General features: G+C 36.9%; 1 protein-coding gene across 10 annotated transcripts in view; it reads left to right on the top strand.

Moving 5' to 3' along the window:
• Positions 1–24,449, top strand: part of Spn (protein phosphatase 1 regulatory subunit spinophilin) — a 182,201-nt gene that overhangs the window by 119,679 nt on the left and 38,073 nt on the right. For all 10 annotated transcript variants that reach the window (XM_083129969.1, XM_083129904.1, XM_083129960.1 and 7 more), the window contains 9 exons: positions 4,204–4,371; positions 7,368–7,539; positions 10,049–10,198; positions 11,581–11,841; positions 13,721–13,888; positions 14,621–14,899; positions 18,975–19,124; positions 21,660–21,824; positions 23,541–23,660. In XM_083129969.1, the coding sequence (XP_082986095.1) occupies positions 4,204–4,371; positions 7,368–7,539; positions 10,049–10,198; positions 11,581–11,841; positions 13,721–13,888; positions 14,621–14,899; positions 18,975–19,124; positions 21,660–21,824; positions 23,541–23,660 (1,633 nt within the window). The remainder of the gene's footprint in view (positions 1–4,203; positions 4,372–7,367; positions 7,540–10,048; positions 10,199–11,580; positions 11,842–13,720; positions 13,889–14,620; positions 14,900–18,974; positions 19,125–21,659; positions 21,825–23,540; positions 23,661–24,449) is intronic.

Genomic DNA, 24,449 nt, shown 5'->3' with positions numbered 1-24,449 from the left:
CGCTGTCAAGTAGTTGGTTAGTCTACTGGTTCGGATCACACTATAATTGTAGATCACATCCCAATTAGGCTATCTGTGCATAAAGTGGACTTTAAGCAAAAATTCATATTGTATGGGAATTGCATGTCATCAGATTGCATTTTAGCTGTAATCTTACAATGTCATGGTGTGTTGGAGTCCGGTACTTGCCTCTGTAGTGTTCCAAGCACTTTTCCTTGGTCGTATTAGTTGTGGCAAATGCTTACCTAGTTTTATTCTCATAGCTAGCCATAGTAACTAATTGTCTTCAACTTCTTTGTACAGTCACAAGTACACTTGTGTGCAAAGAAATAGACCCACCTCACACTTTTGACATAAAATGTTTACTTGTTCTTATGTACGTATAACGTGTTCTGAGAAGCTAAAAAAAAAAAAGAGTTCGCGCCAGAGTTCTTGCCCCTACTTCAATCCCAGAACTTTGTGTTGCAGTAGAAGACTAGTGGCGTAATATCCCACAGGAAAGAATATTAAATTTGATTCAGTTTATGCCTAATCGTATGCAGGCTGTTATTAGCGCAAGGGGAGGCCATACATGTTATTAGAAATTAACAATTGTTACCATATGTTATTGTTTAAGTTCTTGAAAACTCAGTTTTCTATTATTCTGAAATGGTGTTTTTTTTTTTCAAAGCATTACGTTACATAAAGCAATGTTAATAAATCTAGGTTCACTTTAAGCATTATTAAATGATCTTTCAAACAACATACTTCATACTCCTTTTATTGTCTTAATTTCTTCTTATTTTTTTTTTCTGAAAAAAACAAACATTTTATGTCAAAAGTGTGAGGTGGGTCTATTTCTTTGCACGCAAGTGTATATTACCATTGTTAGGGACTTGTTAAAAAAATTGCTGAAATTCCTACAATTTACACTATCCTGAAAAACAAACTCGTATCATGTATTGCCACTTTATTTTTATCATTACTTGACTTGTCAGGCAAAGTAATATAAATTGTAGGAATTTTAATGTATGTTTAAATAATTCCACAACATGGAATGTATAATTCTTCTGTAAACAAAAAGCCAGTGTTTCTACAGTTCAGATAAAGTGGGCATGCTAGCAGATCATTGCAGATTGTCTGTGCAACCACAACTATAGTGGAGTGTAACACTAAAATATTTTGCTTGGTATCTGTAAACCCAGCAAAGCTTTAGTATAGGATAGGAAGCTCATATGTAATCTAGGTCTCCCCGATGGTGCAGTGGTAGCGTCATCACCTTGTAATTAAGGGATCCTGGGCTTTATACCTGGTGGAGGTACATAGTGGTTCGGATTCCACTTTAAACTGTAGGTCCAGTCTCGATTAGCCTTACTGAGCATAAAGTGGACTAAAAACACCAAATCATATGTAATCTGATAATGGTAATGTAATAACTGGTTTAAAAAGTGGGATGCAAAATATTATCAATTGGAAAAGAAAATATTGGCTACATGGCTCAACCAAGATGAGAAAACCCTGGCAAACTTACAATCTAAAGTGGACAGTCATTTGTTTTCTTCTCTTACCTCCCCTTTGTTTGTGCTCAATTGCCATATGCATAACTTCCCTGCCTTGCTTCATAGTCAAAAATTTCCATCATGTTAAATATTACACCTCTGCTTTTGCATTTTCTTCTTCATGATATTCAAACACATGGCTCCACACATTTTGGCAATGCAAGGGCAGGATTGTATGGTAAACAGCTGTGTGCATCATCCATGCTTTATCTAATCCCAGCCTTGACATGCATGTTCTTTGTGAGCTCCTTCATCAGTTTCATCATCACTCAACCTCATCATTGCAATCTTCCAAACATGTCAGAAAAGCGATGCTAAATAAAAAAAAAATTATATCAAACCTCTGACCACTTGCGATTGAAAATTTGACAACAGCAACTGTGCCGCAAGGGTTTTTCATCTTGGTTACGCTGGAGCATATGCTGTAGAGGATATTCCTCCATCAGTATGTGGTATATAATAGGTTCTAGCATAAATACGTGACTACCATGCTGTCGTGCACGAAGGGTTTGGAAACTCATTATCCGTAACACAAATTCACTTCCCGATCAGTAACAGGGTTCCAAGTTTGACTCACGGTCGGGGCACATTGCAGTGTTTTGAATTAGGTGCAATCTCTGTCACTGTATTTGCACATTAAGTATATTAAAATAAATGTTGCAATAGAAGAAAGCTGCTCCAGCCAGCGGAAGCTGCATATTTCGTTTTCTTTTCTTTAAATGATCCAAAATTACAGCAAGATTATTCAAAATTATTTGAGACAACCAGCACCAACATATTGGATGTCACTTTGTGAACTCTTTACATTATTCTGAGTTCCTGTAAAATGTATAACAAAGGTGGAAGAGTTAAGAAAAGAGGTATAGGGAAGTATAATTGTATGAGAAATGGGTTATTCTAGAGGCATGCTGTTTAGTGGGATTAATGAAGGGCTTGGTTGTACAACGAGAAGCAGGAAAAATTGGGTAGCCAACAAGATCATGAATATTTTACAAGGAATTAAGCAATGCTAATAGTCTTCTTAGATACCTATTAATGCTCCTACTTGTATGCTTTAGTAGCCTAACACATTCTTGGAATAATTAGAAATGATAAAATGTGAAGATAACAGTGCAAATTAACTGTGGCAGTGCAAGTATTTTACTTATTGGCACTATTGGGCCTCCCTGATTGTGCAGTGTTAGCGTCGTCGCCTTGTAATCAAGGTATCCCGGGTTCTATACCTGGTGGAAGCACATAGTGGTTTGGATTTCACTTTAAACTGTAGGTCCAGTCCCAATTAGCCTTACTATGCATAAAGTGGACTTAAAACACCAAATCAGTTGGCACTATTAATAGATAACGTAACACCATTTTGCATCAGGGTCCAGGGTTCGATACCCGATGAAGGCACATAAGGGTTCGGACCCCAATTTAAACTGTAGGTCCAGTCCCGATTAGCTTTTCAGTGCAAAAAGTGAACTTTAAAAAAGATACTCAAATCAAACCATTTTGCATCAGGATCGATCAAAGCTTCACAGGATGCTATTGACTTAAGTGTGTTTTAAGTCCACTTTGTTTCAAATCCAAGAGCCCTTTTTGGAAAAACTACGTGCTGATGCTCTCCAATGTCAATATATATTGGCATCACCTCACCCATAATATTAACATGAGAAATAAGGACAAAGAACAAACTGAAGAATCCCAAGGTGAAAATGTTACATTTGACTCTCATTATTTATTTGTTTGGCATGTATCAAGTTGATTGTACTCTGAACTCAAATTCATATTTTGAAGGAGAGTGTATGTCCTATTTAATATGTATATATTAGGGCCGAGCTGATACCAATACTGATGCTTGAAGCACTGTAATAATTGAAAGTTGTGAAAAATATTGATTAATAATAGTGTGTAATATTACTCTGATCATATGCATTAATTTACCAAGAGTTTTGCTTTAAACTAAACACTAAAATATTTTGCTTGGTATCTGTAAACCCAGCAAAGCTTTAGTATAGGATAGGAAGCTCATATGTAATCTAGGTCTCCCCGATGGTGCAGTGGTAGCGTCGTCACCTTGTAATTAAGGGGTCCTGGGCTTTATACCTGGTGGAGGTACATAGTGGTTCGGATTCCACTTTAAACTGTAGGTCCAGTCTCGATTAGCCTTACTGAGCATAAATGCCTCAGAATATAAAAATGTGTGATATAATCCCAAGATCAGACATAGCTTCAAATTTTGCTTAATTTCTATGATAATTAGGCTTCGTGATAGTGTTGAGTGGCATTTTTGCAGGCCAAGTGAAAGACAAACACGTGGGAAAAGTATTGGTAAATAAAATCCAAGCAATACTTTCTGCTACCGACAAATCAACATCGGCTCAGCCCTACTATGCAGCATCTTAATTAAGAACCTTCAATGTACATAATGTACTTGGAGTAATTTTTAAACACTTTTTTTCCAATCCACCGTTTGAAGTAAAGAAAGTGGTAGGCTCTCAATTATTTCAGTTTTTTTACTTATGTAAAGAAGTTTAATTGCACATCACATGTTAAACGATAAGAGGATCAGCATGCTATTTTGTGGTTTGTGCATTCCAAGTATTCACCAGCTTTATGGCTTATTATATGACATTGATGTATATTTTAATTATTTGATTTATGTGGCGACTTTTTTTATTCTCAGTCAAGAAGCTCTACTTTCCGACGAAGAAGCCCAGGAGGTCACAAGATTGCTATCCCCTACGCAGGACACCGACAAGAAGACAGACTGGTTAGCTGAAGTGTCATCTGTAAATGACGAATCAATAACTCAGAGCGAATCTACTTTCCATGAAACATTGTCCGATTATAGGTAAGGTTTAAATGTATATTGAAAAGCTAAGTGTAAGTTCCCTCTCAATAGTCAGAGGAAATGGATGCATGATAAGTAGGCGATCCTGATTTTTCCTATTATTTTTGGTAATACACATAAAGGAGTTACTAACTTTATCCACGAGAGATGGTGTTCTAAAATATATGCATATTATAGGAATAGAAGCCATATATCCACCTAAGAAGAAGCTTAAGTATAAAAAAGATAGTAAACATAAAGTATATAAATATTTTCTTGATAAATACTGGGTTAAATCAGATAACACACGCAATATTTATGTACCCAGTGTTAATGAAGTATGGAGTGGTGATATTATTTATATAAGGGTTCAGGGAGGATTTATGTATATGGCTGCTATTATAGATTGGCATAGCAAAGCCATATTAAGTTATAAATTATCAAATTCTATGGATTCAGCACTTACAACTGATGTATTAAAAAATGCTGTTCAGAAATATCCTGCACCTGAGATATTTAATAGTGACTTTTAAATGCTATATTAATTCGATGGCAGAGCCCGCTGAAATTAATAGAACCTTTAATTTTTTTATATTTGGAATTTTCATGAATGTTTTGATACTGGGAATTGTGCATTAATTTTCAGGCATGAAAAATGATTATATAACGGAACCTCAATTTTACATTTTTCAAAGGACCCAACTGAAAAAACTTAAAATGTGGGAAAATCTAAAATCTAGGAAGATTTTATAACATTTTGCTTTGATTGGACCACCAAGATCGAATATATATTACAGGAAAATGTAAAATCCAAGAACATAAAATCGGGGTTCTGCTGTATTTAATTCACTTTGTAGGGGGTAGTCATGTTCTTTGGAGAACAAAAATGATGGTACAATTGCTATTTTCTTTCGTCTTATTGCACTCCCATATTGCCAAATGGTTACCACTCTTGCCTTTGGTGCAAGCCATCTCAGACTTCATTCCTTGTGAGAGTTACTTGAAATGGTAATGTACTCCCGTCTCGAAAGCTAAAAAACAGCTGTGATTGGATTTGATGTGCAGACCACGTGTCGCCCAATGAAAAAGCTGCTTGGCAGGTCCTGGCTCTTAAATGGTTGTTTTAGTTTAGTTTATAACAATTTATTGTTGTACCTTGGGTTTCACAGAGGGAGGTGGTAATAGGTTAATTCTAGATTTCAGGGGGGAAAGGTGAGCATCATTTTTAAACCTTGAGAGTGACAATTGGCATTAGCACTTAATGTTAAATGACTGTCGTTTGTTAATTTAGATGACTTGGTGACATAATTGCTTAATCATTACTGTCAAGGATATAAGTAGGAGAGAGTCGTTAATTGTCATTTACTCTTATGTTAATTGATAACTTAATGATGGCTTTTGGCTTCTCAGCAGGTCAATAAATTATTCACATACTTCATAAAATTTATAAGGAACTATTCGTAAGTGTTTATAGTGTATAGTGTTAATACAAATTAATGGTTATCATCATGGGCGTCAGGAAGAGGGTCGAACCAGTCTGTTGATCCCCATTGGAAATTGGCATCGTTCATTTGAAGTTACACAAAAAAGCAGGAAGTTTGTTATTTTTATTGTTAATAACACAAATAAAATTCACCTAGTTGGTATTTGAACAGAATAACCAATGAAAGAACTGTGTTAGATCGAAAAAACTACTGTAAAATATAGAACCAGAACAAGTTTCTTCATATCGTATCATTCTTTCGAATGGGGGACAGAACCAGCCACTCCTAATAGACTCATTGGGTGATGTACACTAAAATCTCCTACATCCTCAGAGGAGAGTCTTACTCGCTAACAAGTTGGCCTGATGATAACGGCCCAAGAGGCACTGCTGAAACAAGTTACACTAGAAAAGAACTGGAAATGGCAAATAGTCAATACTTGGATTTTAAAACCTTCAAACCTGAATCATACATGGTAAATTAGGTTAATTACCTGTCTAATACTTGTCAAAGAATGAAGCGTAAGCCTGTACTAAGATTTCTCCAGGCTTCTGGTTATTTGTCAGCCTAAGTCTGGCAGACTCAGCCTGTTCGAAGCAAAACCAAAGAGTCGCTCTAGACTATTCCAAGTCCATCAAAAGAGTGTCATTCTCTTCTGTCTCTATTGCAGTGGAGACTTACTCCATGCCTATTCGTCAAGTTTATTGCTTACTATTATGCTAGCAGATTACCCACTGTTTACCTGTTAGCTTGTTTGTTACACCAATACTTCAGGAAGTCTGCTTACCACTTGACTTAGCATATTTGAAATACCTAAGAGGAGCATGTAGCTGGTAGAGGAAGTGAATGACCCTTGGTCAGGTTGAAGCTTCTTGAAAAATGTACAGGCTTACAGCTTCGTCACGATATTAACAACGTAAAATTTCGTGTTTCTGCGAAACACATATTGGTAGTTGCAAATACCGCTGCCTGGGAACTAACAAAGAAGCGATGTGTTACCATCTCCACTCCAGACTCTGTACGCGGAAACATGAAATTTCACGTAGGTAATACTTAAACTGTGTTTACCGCATCCATCATGAATAAGTTTCTTCATGTTCTACCGATTAATTTCAAAGAATAAATTATTCTACAATTTTCAAAATTCCATAAATTATACTTTTATGTGAGAAGTCATGAATAAACTTTATGAATAAGATATGACCCTAACTTTTGTGTACAAAAGTAACAAAATAGAATAATTATGCATTTAACACTAACTGTATGAAACATAAAAAAATGAAAAAGTTACGCTGGATTTATTTCTTATTGTATAATAACAATTATAATCATGGTATTAATTATTAATATTGTTATTATTTCTATTATCGATGGCCTGACCTCCCCTTCAAAAATCTCTGCTGATGCCCATGGTTATTATAATTATTGTTATTTTTTGCATTGAAGTTTTGGAAAAACCTAACTGTATAAATAAATTCATTCAACCAACCAATCAGCCATAGATATTATCTCACATTTCATATGTTGTTACAGGGAGAGAGGTGATGTTACTTTCACAATGGAAGATTCCTATTCCAGCCATATTGGCTCAAGATCTGGATCAGAGTCCGGCCTCCTTGGATCGATAAGCAGTTTGAATGAGCCAGACAATGAACCTGAATCAGTACCTGAAGTACCTTACGTCAATGATAAGCCGAACAGAGAGGTAAGGCATGATTATAAGCAGCACTTGAAGTGAATATTGTTAGGTTGGGGGATGGTAGCTTGAGCCTTGAGGATAGCTGAGAGGATGCTGCTATGTTTAACATTGTGACAGTGAGATAGGTACATAAATGCTTGTTGCAGGGGAAAGTATCCCCTGCTCATTATATGGAAGAAATTGTTATCAGTAGACCTCGGTCTTTCAGGTTCTAAAGAGTGTACTTTTAGGTTCCTAAAATAGGCTCTAAAAATCCTAAAATAGGCTCTAAACATCCTAAAATAGGTCCTAAAAATCTTAAGTTAGGCTCGAAAAATATTGAAGTAGGTACAAAAAAAACTTATAATAGTTCAAAATTCCTGAAAAATGTTGATTAGGTATAGTCACCGACAATGATAATGAGACACCTATATCCTGAACTATGCACTATCTTGCATAACGTTGTGTGTGTTGTCTAACACTACGGCAATAGCAGAACTTACCATTGGAAATCTGCTACTAAAATCAACTCTTCGCTGTATAGTTAGGCAGCAATCTTTTTTCATGTTATCCACAGTCAAACTCCACAATTTTGTCTGTGAGGATCATTTTTCAACAGAAACATAGTCAGTGGTAAAAAAAAAAAAAGGTAAAGTGCTCCCCTGTGCTTAGCACCACGCCATGAAGGCGTATAGGGGGTGTGGGGGTAACACCCCACACTTTCTTGATCCGGTCGTGAGTGGGGGTGATGTGATCAGCATCACGCCCCTGACCACCTTTACCCCCCAGGGTTTCCCCCAGGTACCCATGTTATTCGACGCTGGGTGAGCGCCGGGACCGCTTCCAACGTTAGAAAAGTTCCCGGATTTGAACCGGCCGGGGATCGAACCCGGGACCTTGAGCATGGTAGTCAGACGCGTTACCGACTGAGCCACCGCGGCCAGTATAGTCAGTGGTGCAAACTTCAGTGCTGAAATGTTAGTTTGCAAGGCGTGAATGCCACAAAGCACCGAAGTGACGTGAAAGTGAGCAAGACCACACAGATCGGACTACTTTGGATTGTACAGGTAACAATGGCACAAGACTTTTTGCTTTATTTAGAGCTTTGAAAAATCACCATGGACATGGAGGAAGAGAAATCGACAGAGAGTACGTTTCAAACACGTTCTTCATTGATTTTTTTCGTGACCAAACAAAGAAAATAAATTCCTCTGTGTGACAAAATCCTGTAAAACCTTTAAAAATATCAAAATAGGAGGCTTGATTTAGGTGCATAAACCTAAAATAGGTTCTAACAAGCAAAATAGTTTTTTTAGGCACTATAAAACTTCATCAGTTGTTGCGTTTAACATACCTGTAAAGGAAAAATTAGGATAAAAACTTAAAATCCACGATCTAGTTATCAGTAATCATCATAAGCGTCCGCAAGCTTATTTATTTGGGGGTGCCAGTGCCTTAGGGGGGAGTTTCTATTGCCTATATGGACAATGTTAGCCTAATTGTCAAAACTTCACAAACTATTAGATATATATAAATACAATTTTAACATGGTCTCTGAGTATTCGTTATCACTTTAGCATAGGATTTCCTATCATTGTGGCAATATTTATATTATTTAAATAAAGAAGATAAACAATTGGAAATCAATATTGGTGCAGAATGACCAACATACAAATGTAATACGTATAATACACCATGTACACGCCTATGGTAGTCATTCTGCAAATGACCTCGAGACAGTTGTTCTGCAAATGACCTCGAGACAGTTGTTCAATACTTTCAGCATATCAAAATTAACAACTGAACATTCGCCACAGATATAATGATACAATGTCAAAACTTAAAACTTTTTTCAATTTTCTTTTAAATATAACTTTGAACAGTGCAAATCCTATGGTTGGTGCCATTTTTAATATAATAAAATAATTTATAACACTCATTGTGTTTTATTTGTACTTCTGGCACGTATTACTTATTTTTACATAACATTTTAGTTGATTTGTTGTCGTTTTAAGTCCACCTTATGGACAGAAAGGCTAATCGGGACTGGACCTACAATTTAAAGTAGAATCCGAACCACTATGTTCCTCCAGCGAGTATCGAACCAGGGACCCCTTGATTTCAAGGTGACGACGTTACCACTATGCCATCGAGGAGGCCCTACATAACATTTTAATTATACCTAACAGTCTCTCTATCTCTATTAAGATAATAGATCCTGGTTGACTCACATGTTATGTAAGCCAAAACATTGTGCAAAAGAAAAGAGAGAGAAGAAATGATGTGTGCCAAAAATGTAATGTAAAAAAATATTTTATTTTTCTGGTAGTTGTACACTCCTGGCCACATAAAGTGCCACATTCTTCAACTGTTCAATCCTATTATTTGTACAAAGATATAAATGTTACTTCAATATAATAATTTAGAGACTTAAAGTTTCATTGTTCAGCAGGCCCTGTTTCAAATTATATTCTTTGCGAGATACAACATTATTTTACATGTATTACTAATGAATTTTTTTTGTCTTATTTTGAAGGCTTTCGTTGAAAATGGAGTTCATTATCTAGAAGATGGGCATTTTTGGATGGAAGTTCCAGGACTTCCGGAATCTGATGACGATGACATAGATTATCCGATTCCGGTGAAACAAAACTGCAAAGTAAAGTTCAGCCTAGATCCAATAAAGGTAAACCCACAAATTATTTTCACACCTTGTACATGCTGAAATAGTCCCAGTAGGGGAAATTATGACATTAATCAGTACTATCTAGGGCTGACCCGATACCACTTTGAACCAATTCCCAAACCGATGCTGATGCTTTTTACCAATTCTAGCTTGAAAATTGTAATTAATTAAAAGTTGTTTAAAATATTTATTAATATTTGTAAGTATTGCATTCCTATTATGAACATGAATTTATCAAGAGTTTTGCTTCAAAATATTAAAATACCTCTTACATAATCACACACACACACACACGCACACATAATATTGGTGCAAAATAAAAGATCTTCGAATTGTGCATGATTTCCAGAATAATTAGGCTCCGCAAAAGTGTCATGCTTTTTTTTTGCAGGCCTTGTTTTTGACAGGTGTGAGGTATGTTTTCTGTTTTGGCACAAAATGGTGCAAAATGAAGTACAAAATTTAAAATAAATTTTTATACATGAAATTTAGTGTTTATTTACTGATGCAACACTTTCAGAAGTTTGATTTATCCTGAGAGTTATGCAAAATCACAGAAAATTGATCATTTTTCTGCTGCAGAAATTTAAGATTCAAAAATTGGTCTCCTTTACACAGGAATAAACTTAATACCCTGATAACTGTACAAATGTGCTATTAGTAAGAAAATGTTTTTTTTTTTGTTTTTTTTTTTTTTTTTTTGTGTAATGAGTATTGTTTTTGAATCCACCATTTTAACATCAAAATGCAATTTTATATAACACTTTTGTTCCTGAAATGTGCCCAGTTTTTGTGATGAAATATTGATCTTCTATTTGCTGTAAATATGTGGCCCTACTCATTACACATTCTCTTCATGGTGTCAATAAAGCCATGTCTTGTAAAATTTTCATACATTTTACAATTTCCCTCTTTAGTTTTATTTATGTTAGCCCCCTGAAAAAAGTAAAGTTGAAGATCCAGTGTACTTGGGTGTGTCGCTAAGTTTTCACATCCATATAACTTTAATGTATACATTTGTAGCTAGAAATTGCTCTTTTTGTATACTACAACACCATTATGAACAGACACATATAATATAATAACCTGTGAAAGCCAGTGCGTACCTAGAGACTGCAGACAGAACAGTGACGGGTGGTCAGCATGACAAACCCCAATCATCATCGTAGGTTTTCTATGACTGGATTACGCTACTCATTCATAGCTCCCCAATGTCCTCACGGTGAAATCTCAGGAAAAAAGTTGTTACGCTTCCCCCAGGAGACTCAAACCTGCATGCATTCTGTAGCCGGAGCCCAAGGCTTGCACCTTAGACCGCACGGCCATGGTGTGGGACAAACAGACATATATGCCAGAGATAATTCGATGTATTTTTTCTACAGGTATACAGCACATACTCAGTGGCTGAGTATGATCGACGCAATGAAGATGTAGATCCCGTAGCAGCATCTGCCGAGTACGAATTGGAGAAGCGTGTGGAGAAGATGAATGTCTTCCCTGTAGAATTAACCAAGGGCTCCGAAGGGCTTGGCTTGAGCATCATTGGCATGGGGGTGGGGGCTGATGCAGGACTGGAGAAGCTCGGAATTTTTGTGAAAACTATCACAGAAGGTGGGGCAGCCGCATCAGATGGAAGAATACAGGTACAGTGCTTCCGATTTTTTACTTATATAGTAAAATGTTGTTAAATGTTGGTGGGTGATTAATTGCATGTAAAATTAACTAATTCCTCCAACATGAAAGGTCTTTAAATTGTCGACCTCCATTGCAGAGTGGTTAGCACAGCATGCTTTGACACCAGGGGTCCTGGGTTCAAATCCTGGCTTCTGCATGGATGTTCTTTGTGAGTGTCCCTTCATCAATTTTATCATATTATCACTCATCCACATCTTCATGATTTGCCACTAGAAAAGCAAAGTAAAATAAACACAATCAATAAGCAACAATAATAATAAAGTTACTGCTGCAAATTAGTTTGAATGTTATTGGATTGGTTTCAACTTTAGGAACATAGCTTCTAAACTGTTTTATCTCAAAACATACAACTTGAAATATATTAAAATAGGAATTGTAACTTTCCTGGTGACGCGATTCAAACAAGTGTGCTCGGGTTACCAGCCAGGTTAAATTGGAGTTGGCTTCCAACGTTTCAAGCGCATACATTGCTCTCATCTTCAGGGAATGTAGAAATGGAGACCAGTGTAGGTTAATATACATGACTATAATGTGGAAGAGTTTGGATTCTGTCTTCCTATTGGCTCTCTCCGGATCCTGGTGTTCTCATTGGCTGGTGTCTTGTTTTTACGCAGGAGTGGGTTTCAGGTGTGACTGAACTGGAGTCCCACGTCCCTGTTGAGATTGGTGCTTTCCCGTGATATGGCTATGGCTTCCTTTACCTGTTGGTCCCAGTAACCGGCACATTTGGCTATTATTCTGTGTCAAATAAAATTCTGTGTCACTCGGTGATTCTGTGTTCTGCAAGTCCTGACTTTTCCGGTTGGAATAATCGGATATTACGTTGATGTTTATTCTGCCGCTGCTGAGTGGTGCATCCCGTTGGGCATATGTATGGTGTCCCACACTCGCAGGGTATTCGGTATACTCCTGGAATACGGAGTTCCAGGTCATCTCTGACTGAACAGAGTAGGGCCTTGGTTTTCAGTGGTGGCCTGTGAATGGTCTTCACCCCTTGCGTAGCTAGAATTCTGCTTAACTTCCCGGAGGTGTGTCCTACGAATGGTAAAACTGTTACAGTAGGGCATTCTTGTCCTGTGTTACTACTGGTAGAGGGGCTTGGCAGTGCAGTATCGGTCCTTGCAAGTGCCTCGTCCTCATATATTGAAATATATTGGTAAATAAGTAAAATAAATTTTAAGCTTATTTTTATCTGCTAGCAAACATATAGTGTTGTGAGAAAGAAAGTGAAATTTTCGAAACCAGTTGACTTCTACAGTGTAGTTTTTGTGCTTCAACAACATAACCAGATAGCAATTTACTTAGTTACAATTTCCATTATTTTGCAATGTCTAATGCATAAAAAATGTGTCTGTCTAGAGCATGTCACTGCACATCCATAAACAATTTTTTTTCAACAATTAACATTTTACAGTGAATGAACAAATTAAAATTTTTGGGTCCTTTCGCTATATGTAGTCATTTGCACCCTTCTAAGTATACAAGGAAATATTCCATTATCTAAAACCCTTATCTGGATGTTAAAGAAAAGGGTGTAAAGTGCCCCTTGAGAAATGTTAAAAGTGCAGGGTTGTAAAAGGACAGGACATACACAACGCATTATAAAAATGTAAGGGTAGTATAAAAATTTCCTCAGAAACGATGTAAAAGGCCCGCTCTTCTCAAAAAGCTAAAAACATTTGCTGAAACACTGTCATCTCCCAACAGTTATGCTTAATGCCACATAGACATTTTTTTTTTACAGGATGTCCATATGCATTAAGTGTTTAATAGGGGTAGACCAATATGATTTTTTTGTGAATAACAAAGTTGTTTGAAATATTTCAGGTTAACGACCAAATCATTGAGGTTGATGGTAGGTCATTAGTTGGTGTCACACAGGCTTATGCAGCATCTGTCCTGCGGAACACGTCTGGTCTTGTCAGATTTCTGATTGGACGGGAAAAGGATCCACAAAACAGTGAGGTTGCTCAGCTAATTAGACAATCGTTACAGGTAAGTGAAGGTGATCAATTAATAGATTTCAGATACAGAATTTTAATTGTTTGTTTGTTTGTGTGTCTCTCCCCCTGCCCTCCCTTCCTCTTAATTAACCCTCTCTCCCCCTCCTGTGCTGAACTACTGCCGTAGCATATGTTATGCACTTTAGTGTGTTTAAGGTTGATCAAGTTTGCTGACAGTGCTAAGGTTACTAAAGTTTAGTGTAGCAAAATTAATAATATACGTATAATAAGAGATAAATGGGGAAATAAAAATAAGGCAAAGGTAAGTAGTTACTTGCCAAGTGTTAATGTGTGAGGTTTTACAAATTGTCACTATTCTTACTGTTTCTCATCAAATATCAACCATAAGTTGATGTCTCAACATATTGTTGGTGCACCTGTATATTGTTGATGTCAAAAGCCAAGACCTATATTTCTTAAATAATTCTAACAAGAACAAACATTATTGTTTGTTCATTATGTATAATACCATAAATAGTGAGCTGGCTTCTACAAAACAAACACTTTTAAAATTATACATGGTTATGTAAACCCAAGATAGCAATCACTTTTACTTTTTGAAAAGATACAAAGTTTGAATATATCTATAATGAGGGAAAATGCAAAACCGAGGAATGTAAAATCAGGGTTTCCGTTGTACTTGCAAATCAGTAGGTTGTATACTTCCTTTATAATTAAGTGATACTGTTGTGTAACTAATTTGTGAAACTCCTGTACTTTCCAGGCTGATAGAGAGCGAGAAGAACAGAGAAAACAACTGGAGCAGCCCAGGCGTGGGATGTCAGATGTGCCTACCACGTCATCTCCTGAAGGAGCTCGTTCTGAGGACAGCAGTCTTACAGCACCTTTGCCTGGTTCAGCAGAAACCTCCGCAACATCACCAACCCCATCGTCTTCACCAGAAGGCCCTGCTAGTCCTGCTGCTTTTGAACATGAAGTCGGAAGCCCCAAGTCCATGTCTTCGGACAGCGATGTAGAGGCGCTGCAGAGGCTACTAAAGGAAGTGAGTGAATACTAAGGTTACTAATGATAAGGAATGACCAATATGAATGGTGCACCCTCACCTTTAGTAGGTGGTTGGTGTACGATTATTTCTGTAGTTAACAGCTATAATTTGTGAGGTGTGAACTATATTACCATGGTGTTGTCGCCACGTAATACGAGGGTTACAGCAAAAGTTATGGCAACCATTTTTTTTCCACGATAATGCATGTCAGGCAAGAAATTTTAAAATATACAGTGGAGACCCCTCACATGCAATGTATTGTGATGCCACTAGATGGCAGTGGCTGCCAAGTCATTGAAATGAGGGAAGTGGGAAGTAAGTGCGTGTGTGATGCCACTAGATGGCAGTGGCTGCCAAGTCATTGAAATGAGGGAAGTGGGAAGTAAGTGCGTGTTTAACAGTCGTGCAGGATGAATGTGACCTGGAGTGAACAGCGTTCTTACATGAAAATAGCAGTTCTCCGTGGAAGGAATGCGAGAGAATGTTACACTGAGCTTGTGGAAACGTTAGGAAATGATGTTGTACCATACCAAACTGTTGTGCGGTGGGCAGCAGCATTTGGTCATGGAAGAGAAGCAACTGCCAACATGCAACATTCAGGATGACATTTGTAACGAATGATTAATGTTTCTTATTTTGTCTTTTTCTCTTCCTGATACAGATCTCTATGTTGTTCAAAATTCATACATTAAATGTTAGCATATATCGTGACCTTTTAATTGTATATTTTACAATTTCGTGGAAAAAAAATAGTTGCCATGACTTTTCCTGTAACCCTCGTATATACAGAAAACTTATTACATTGTCCTGCACTCCTGGTTAACTGAAACTGCTTGCATGAGTTTGGTAGTCACTCCACAAACCACACCATCACTTTGGTATCCATACTTCACCCAACCGGCTCGGTCATAGAAAACACTGCCAAAGGAACCCATGCTATCATCCAACACTGAACCTGGACAATGGACAGGCACACCCGACTTGGTACCCCATTCTCAAAAAGATCCCCGACCAGAAAAAGAAAAGATGTGGTGCGCATACTTGACCCCCTCCAGCCACACGAGGAACAGGAACTGCACCTGCACCGCACCGAGCAACATGGCCCAGCCTCCAACCACCACCCAGCAGTGCCACCTGACAACAGGAAACAGACGACACAAACCAGAATACACACTCCAGCGCCACCGAACGGGAGAAATTGCAACTCCTGCCACCCAACAAACAAAGCAATGACGCAGTACCATCTCTGCTCCAGATGCCGTACCCTTAGTGAATGAAGATAGAGGATCTTCGAAATTAATAGGATTTAACTATTAAATTGTGCAACGTGGAAATACGAAATTTCTAAATTTCACGGAAACAAATTTTTAAGAGTTTAGAAACACAGGTATTGCATATTTGCAATCTAAACATGTTCTTCTTTAAAACATTTCTCTTCACTGATATATAATTTTGACTTGACCTTTATCGTTGACAATTTTCTTGCTGATATGTTTTACTTTTAAATGCATAATGACAAAAATGAGAAAAAAAAGAACACTTGTCCACAACGTGCAACAATTAGCAATTCAGTTTTCAAAATGAGTGTCTTTTGTCATTCTTCAATCCAAATTTGGTGCACTTTTTTTCCCCCAAGAAGTATCAACACGACTTGTCGTGGTGATACGAGAGCTGCTGGAAAAGTTTCTGCAAACTACCACCAACAGTGGCGCTAGTGTTCCGCTATTATAAAAATCGGAAGAATATACCTTTTTTTATGTTTTGATTGTTTATTTAAGCCTATTCGTTTATTTTTCACAGCAGTTTGAAGTAGTAGTTTCATGTGAGAAATGGAAATTTCTCGTGAACACTTTCGGGAAATAATTTTTTATGATTTCAAATGTAGTTTAACACTGAAACAATGCATCAAGCGACTTCATTTGGCTTTTGGGGATGAAGCACCATCCAATATGATTGTGTACAATTGGTTTTCCGAATTCCAGCTTGGTCGCACATTTCTCAGTGATGAATTTCGTGAAGGTCGTCCATCCACGTCTGTTGTTGCCAGTAATGTTGATGCTGTGCGTGAAATGATCGAGAGAGATCGGCATGTGACATACCGTGTGATTCAGGCATCCTTGAACATTGACATGAAAGCAATACATACGATTTTGCATGGTCATCTGAACGGATAGAAACTTTCAAGCCATTGGATCCCACACAACTTGACGGAAGGTCAAAAACAGGCTCGTGTAAATTGGTGTAAAGAAATGCTCAAAAATTTCAACCGAGGCAAGTCAAATTTGGTGTACTACATCATTACAGGGGACAAAACTTGGATCTATTCATACGAACCTAAAACTAAACAGCAATCCACTGTTTGGTTGTTTCAAAGTGAGCCGAAACCAACAAAAGTTGTTTGTTCGAGGAGTGCTGCCAAGCAAATGATTGCTTGTTTCTTCAGTTATACGGGACATGTGGCAACAATAGCTTTAGAAGATCGAAGGACTGTAAATCCTGAGTGGTATACAACAATATGTTTGCCAGAGGCCATCAATGAATTGCGTAACACAAACCCAAATTGTCGCATTATTCTTCACCACAACAACGCCAGTTCCCACTCAGTACACCAAACTCTTAATTTTTTGTCCAGTAAATATGTTGAATTAATGTCTAGACCTCATATTTTAGGTCTATTTTTTCCTTTGCAGGTAAATAAGAAATAACAGGTTAAGTCAGTGTTTCATTAACATATGCAACAACTGATGAAGTTTTATAGTGCCTAAAATAAACTATTTTGCTTGTTAGAACGTATTTTAGGCTTATGCGACTAAATCAAACTTTTTTTTTAAGGTTTTAAAGGATTTTTAAACCCCACAGAGGTATTTTCTCTGTTTTGTGACAAAAAAATTCAATGACTAAAGTATTTGAAAAACACCTTCTGTCGATTTCCTTCCCTCCAAGCTATGGTGGTTTTTCAAAGCTCTAAACAAAGCAAAACGTCTGCTGCCACTGGTTCCTCCATGGTCCAAACTGCAAGCTTCTAATCCGTGTGTTCTTGCTCACTTTCGCGTCAGTTCGGTGCTTTGTGGCATTCACGCCTTGCGAAGTAATGTTTCCCGGAATTCAGTGAATGCCCAGTGAGTAGTCACCCTGGTATTTTGCAGCAAATTATACATACTTAATTCATTTCTTCATATCAACAAGTAACTTTTGCTAACAGAACAAGTATAGTACTGTATTGCCATTTGTGGATAATTTTCAAAACTATGTATACAAATGAAAATTTGGTTAGAAAATTAATATTTGATTGTTATACCTTTGCACATACCTATTAAAATTTCTTACGGTTCTTTTGAAATTTTGTTTGTAACGATTGTACCTAATAAGTTTTCAGGAAGTTTGAACCATTCTAAGTTTTTTTGGAACCTACTTCAGGATTAATAGAACTTAATTTGAGATTTTTAGAACCTATTGTAGGATTTTAAGAACTTATTTTAGGATTTTGAGAACCTATTTTAGGATATTTATAGCCTATTTTGGGAACCTAAAAGCATACTTTTTAGAACCTAAAAATCCGAGGTATATTGTCCTTACTCACCTGATGACTTCTTTTTGTTCCACACATGAAAAATAAGATGTGTGGTGAGCGATGTGTGTCGCCTGAAGCATCTGTTGACACATTCCGAACAGCAGTTTTTGAGGTATCAGTTTCAGAGTGGAAAAAATGCTTTCAAAATTGGTTTGAGCGTATGCAAAAGTGTATCGATCTTAAGGGTGAATACTTTGAAAAATAATAAAGCCATTCCCAGAATTTCACGTCTTTATTCATATTGGTTGCAGAAACGTTTCCAGCAGCCCTCATATACGACTGCTACATAACTACATTTTTCATTCACTTTAGTATTGTTACGTGAACAGCTTGCTTTTGGAGTTTTTGATCATACCTCGCATACTCATACAAAACTTGGCATTGTCATTGCTTTTTCAGTAAGAAAATACTACTCTCTGTCTTGTAATGTTTTCAATATCGGCAACTTTGTATTGTTATTTATGCAACTGCAGCTAATATTACAATATCCGGTTTCTTCAGCTACCCGAGTTGGAACAGAGCAGCACGAAAAGCAGCGAGTACCTGGAGAAACTGCACCAGACGTCGCAGAGGTTGAAGGAACTGGAACGTAGTTTGCATTCTTCAAGGAAGGAGGTGGGGATGTATCAGGACATGCTGGAACAGTCACAGGTTGCTATTATTTGATATTGTATTCAGAAAGTCTTGTTTATTTACTGCAAGCATCTATTGTGCTGATTGCAGAACTTTGTAATAATCTATGTAGCACAGAAAGCATATTTAAAATCAATTCACAGCCAAGAAATACAACATAAAATTACACATATAATGAGAAAATAGCCGTACTGGAGAAAAAGATGAAACTCGGAGAAATCAACATTAACATAAAATCATATCACAAGTGATACTTCATTTTTCCACATTGCAAGTACGAAACATTGCTTTTGCAATATTGAAACCATGTTTTTTGCATCCACGATGAATAAAATCATAGGTTTAGTACATAATTTACCTTCTTAAATTAATCACGTACTAAACCGTAATCATCATAACTCTTTTATTCTTAATTGCGTTAAGTGCCACTTTAATATTGTGAAAGCCACCTCAGTGGCCAAGCAAGTTGAGTAATCAACTTGTGATCCTGCCACCAACGATGCTGAGTTTGAGTCCAGATCTGGACAGTCTTATTGTTAATTCAACAGTTTCATCTAATCACCATTCATGTACATCGTCGTGGTTAGCGTAAAGACATCAAAAAGTGATGTAAAATACTCTCTCCAAAACAACAGCCCTTTCAGAAATTAAATCCCATTGCTGCTGTTTTCTGACTCAACACCAGAGTCCACTGCTCCTTTTCAAGTAGCTCCCTAGTTGTCCTCATGGTATTTTTAGAGGGCTCAATAAAGCCTGGGACTGCTTGCACACAAGACAAGAGTGCTAACCCTTTGCCTACATGGGAGCATATCCTGAAATTCACAGTACTAAAATTCTTAACATTCTACTTACCTCCCGTTTGCTTATTCAGAAACTGAAGAATTTGCATCAAAAGTGAGAAGGTGGCTAAAGGGTGTAAACCATTCAGTCTCTGAATAAACATATGGGAGCATAGTGGAATGTTGGAAACCTTTTTAATAGTACTTTGTTTTTTAGTGCAATGAATTTCAAGATTTACAAAATTAAACTGAATTAGAGAAAGATAGTTTTCTAGGGTTAACTCCGTAATTATGTTTCACATTCAATGTACTACATCTGTTGAGAGGTACATATAAAAATTTAACTTTTTACTTACTCATTACTTAGTAATTAGTACTTAATCCTTGTTTGCAATTGCCATTCCATTTCATTTTGTTTGTAACTTGAGAAATACAGGAAGGTTGTTCACTTTATATCCGACCATGTTTGACGGGTACTCACCTTAAGAGATACTGTGCCGCCACCACTGATCATGTTCTATTGGAACCCCAGCATTGTGGACTATTGCCCGGCATTGCAGTTTCCATTGCAGCAAGCTCCGGTGCAGGACAGGCATGGGAATTCTGTCCCACTCCTCCCTGCAAGCTTTCCATAGACCATTCAGGGTGTGTGGGCGGCGATGTTAAAGACATCGTTTCAACAGTACAAATGCGCAAAAATCCATTGGACTGGCATCTGGCTTTTCACAGGAATGTCTTCAAACGGAATGACACGAATTCCTAATTCCTCTGCCATTTCCTGATAAAAACGTAGTGATGTTCTGGCGGTATGACTCTAAGCCTTGTCCATATGGATCATCACCTGGTTCGCGTCCATTCCATACAATTGTGGGATGTCTGTCCGATAGATAGGTGTCAGAATGGAGTCTTGGAAGTATCTGGCATTCACCTTCACGTTTTTGTCCACCTTGCGTATCATCAACTTACCCTCATATCCGAATCCCGTCACAACCATAAAGCCACGAGGGAAACTTTCCCTGCACTGACGAACAAAGTTGCTGCGCCCCTTGTCGTCAATGTCACGGTATGTGATCGCCTGAATGTGACCACCAGCAGTGAGAGGACATACGATTCATCCATTGTGACAACTTTCTTCCATTTGGAACCCACCAGGAACTTTTCATACAGTTTCACAATGCGTAGATATGAAAACTTAGCATGGAAAAGGGCCATTACGCAACCCTCCCAATACCGGTTGATTTTCGGTGTCATTTGATAACATTCACTACCAACACTTGCGCACCTACAAGGTCAGACACAACACTGTTAACATTCACTACCAACACTTGCGCACCTACAAGGTCAGACACAACACTGTTCCTGCCAGCAGACCCATAGTTTCAGCATGATACGCCAGGTGGCAGCACCGAATCAACACTGGTCGGATATAAAGCGAACAACCTCTGTTGAAGTCACTAAAATTACAGTTGCTCTACCATGAATGTGAGTATATGGGTCATTTCACAGAAAGTGAACCTAGATTCTAACAGTGCATAAAACACAATTATCTCTTCATACATATTAGTATGATAAAAAGAATCAAGCATATCATGTAGCAATAGCGGTCAGCAGTCTCGAATGTGTTTTTACCAGTTTGTACTTAAAGTGGTAACCCGCAGAGAAACCTTGAAAGCACTGGGGATATGGGGACATCTGGGCTCACTTTCTGTGGAATGACTGATATGAACTCTCTTTTTTGCATTTTTCAACATTGCTTTTTTCCATATTTTTTCAGGGGCAGTTTATAGTGTTGGAGAAGAAGTACAATAAAGCCAAGAGACTTCTAAGAGAGTTTCAGCAGAGAGAGCAAGATTTCTTTCACAGGGAGGAGTTTTATCTTCAGGAGCTGCAAGAAAAGGACATTGAGTATAATGCTCTAGTTAAAACATTGAAGGACAGGGTAAGGTTAATTTATTATTAATTTCTTGTTACTTATAGTTCTCCTAATTGCTGCCTTTTCTGCACATTTACACAGTCTTGCTTTAGATTATAAAAATAAATATAATGTATGAAAACAAGCAATGGTATTTTGGTACTCAAGAACACAGCCATCCGCAAGGCAAGGGATAGGGAGTCAACAGTGTCGTTACTAGGGCTGAGCTGATGCCAGTGCCAGTGTATCTATTGGAAAGTATTGGTTGCAATTTATTTACTGATACTGGCTGATACTTTTCTGGTACTTCGATCTTTCATGGGGTCTGCATAAATGCCACACAACACTTTCAAAGGTTCTAATTATCCTCGTTGATATTCCAGATTCAAAGTTTTTGTTTATTTTAAACTAATATTATGTGCAAAACTGGATTTGTGCTTATTAGAGCTACATATTTATGGTGAATAAAAGATTAAGATTTCAGTACAATAACTGAGCATATTTCGGGATTGAAAGTGGTATATAAAATGGCATTTTGGTGTTGAAATGGTGAATAAACACCTAAATTTGATTTAAAAACTATACTTTTTACACAAAATTAACATTTCACTTTTAATAGCATGTGTGAAGCAGTCCATTGTTGTTTCTCAAATATTTTCAGCACAGTTAATCAATTGTCCATGATTTGCGTAACTCACAGGATAATTCAGACCTGAGAAGGTGTCTCGTCAGTAAATAAACCCTACATTTTGTGTTTAATAAGACTTTATTTTGCATTTTGCACTTCTTTTCGCATCATTTCATAACAAACATGGTAGGAAAATGCCCTCTTACCTTTCAAAACATGAAAAATTAACATTTCTATGTGTTATTTCACATTTTGTGTTTTAGTCAAAAACTAATGTACATGTGATTATGTATTTTAATATTCTAGTGTAATTTTTTAATGTTTTTAAAGCAAAACTCCTGGTAAATTGATGCATGTAACTGGAGTGGGAGGGTTACGCACTAATAGTAATGAATATTTTGAACAAGTTTTAATTGTTACAGTTTTCAAGGATTCATATCAGTGGTAATCAGAATATTTCCATCAGTTTGCATATTGATTCAGCTCAGCCATAGTCATTACAATTGTTTTGTTTAGTTACAAATGTTACATTACAATTATGGTCCGACCAAGTGTCTCAATAATTATAATAATAGAATAATTATATTTAATTAAATTATTAATTAAATATGTTAATTAATTAATATTCCTATTCTTATTGTTACATGAATAGGTAAAAAGATTAAAATAACACACACAGCACGATGAAAAACACTTAGGAGTTCTTCCGAGCTTTCGACTCCTTGCTGTTTGTGTGTTATTTTAGTGTTTTAACAAATATGTTGCCGGCACGTAACGTAAGAAGTTTTCTACTGTCATATAGGTATTAGATGTTGAAGGAACATATATGTAACATCACTTTTTCATTATCTACCTTCCGTGCAGTGAAGATTTGTATAAAAACAACTTCCCTGGCAAGGAAATTAATAACCATCGATTATGTAACAAATGCTAAACAATTATATTTTGATTATTTAATTTTATTACTTGGTAAATATTTCGGAGGGGGGGGAGGGGTCAGACCTAAATACATCCATGACTGTATGGGTATAAAAATGCTATTTCAATTCTGCGTGTCAATAGTATGTTCTTAGAAGTTATTCACTGTGCTCATTGTGCACTGTGTTTCATTTCAGGTTATCCAGTTGGAGCAGGAACTACTTGAAACTCAGAGAACAACTGGGCTTCCAGTTCAACTTCCCTACGATAGCACAAATTTACGTCAGCTAACCCCTCAGATGTCTAGGAAACATCAGGTACTAACCATAAACAATGTTAACCCTTAACCAGGCAACCAGTGTCTATCAGACACTGTTGCTTATATTTTTTGTCACATACTCCAAACAATACTTCCTGGGAAAAATATATTTTTTGACTGTTTGTTTCTTCTTTTTTTTTCTCATTTTACAATATTTAACTTTGTTTGATAAAGAAGGTCAGGTTCACTCACGTAAATGGGCAACCAGTGTCTGTTGGACACAGTGTATAATTGATATGTAAAGAAGTCTACTTGAATGTGTATTAACAAATGTTTAATAAAAAATAAAGTATTTAATAATACATCACATTAAAATATTATTAAAGCTAAAATAGAAAAAATGAAAAATATATGAGCAAATAAAACTATTTCCTCACACTACCTTCCGGTCTAACATGTTTCATATACAATGCTGCAAAAAATACAACATGCAATTACGATGATTATAAATATAAGAATTATGGATATAACAATGATGATTAGGTTAAATATCATGCTACTCACTTGTTTCCACAGCGATGAAACAAAAATCTCGCATTAGAAGGGCAAAATCCATTTAAAACAATGCAGTGTCTGATAGACACTGCTTGCCTGGACATGTTACAAAAATAGCTTGCCCAGATAAGACTTAATGAACAAAAAGCAAAAAATTGTGCAAGCATTCTTTACCATGATCATGAAACAGGGTGGGTACTCTGGGAATTCCAAGAATTATCCGGAAATTATGTGTGGATTCTGCTTGATATTTTATCTGTAACAGTTGGGCTGAAAAGTTCGTAGGCTAACA

Source organism: Lepisma saccharinum, chromosome 1 (genome assembly GCF_977018435.1).
Source record: "Lepisma saccharinum chromosome 1, izLepSacc3.1, whole genome shotgun sequence".
Taxonomy (NCBI): Eukaryota; Metazoa; Arthropoda; class Insecta; order Zygentoma; family Lepismatidae; genus Lepisma; species Lepisma saccharinum.
Note: the sequence above shows the minus strand (reverse complement) of the source record. Positions and strands in the feature narration are given on the sequence as shown.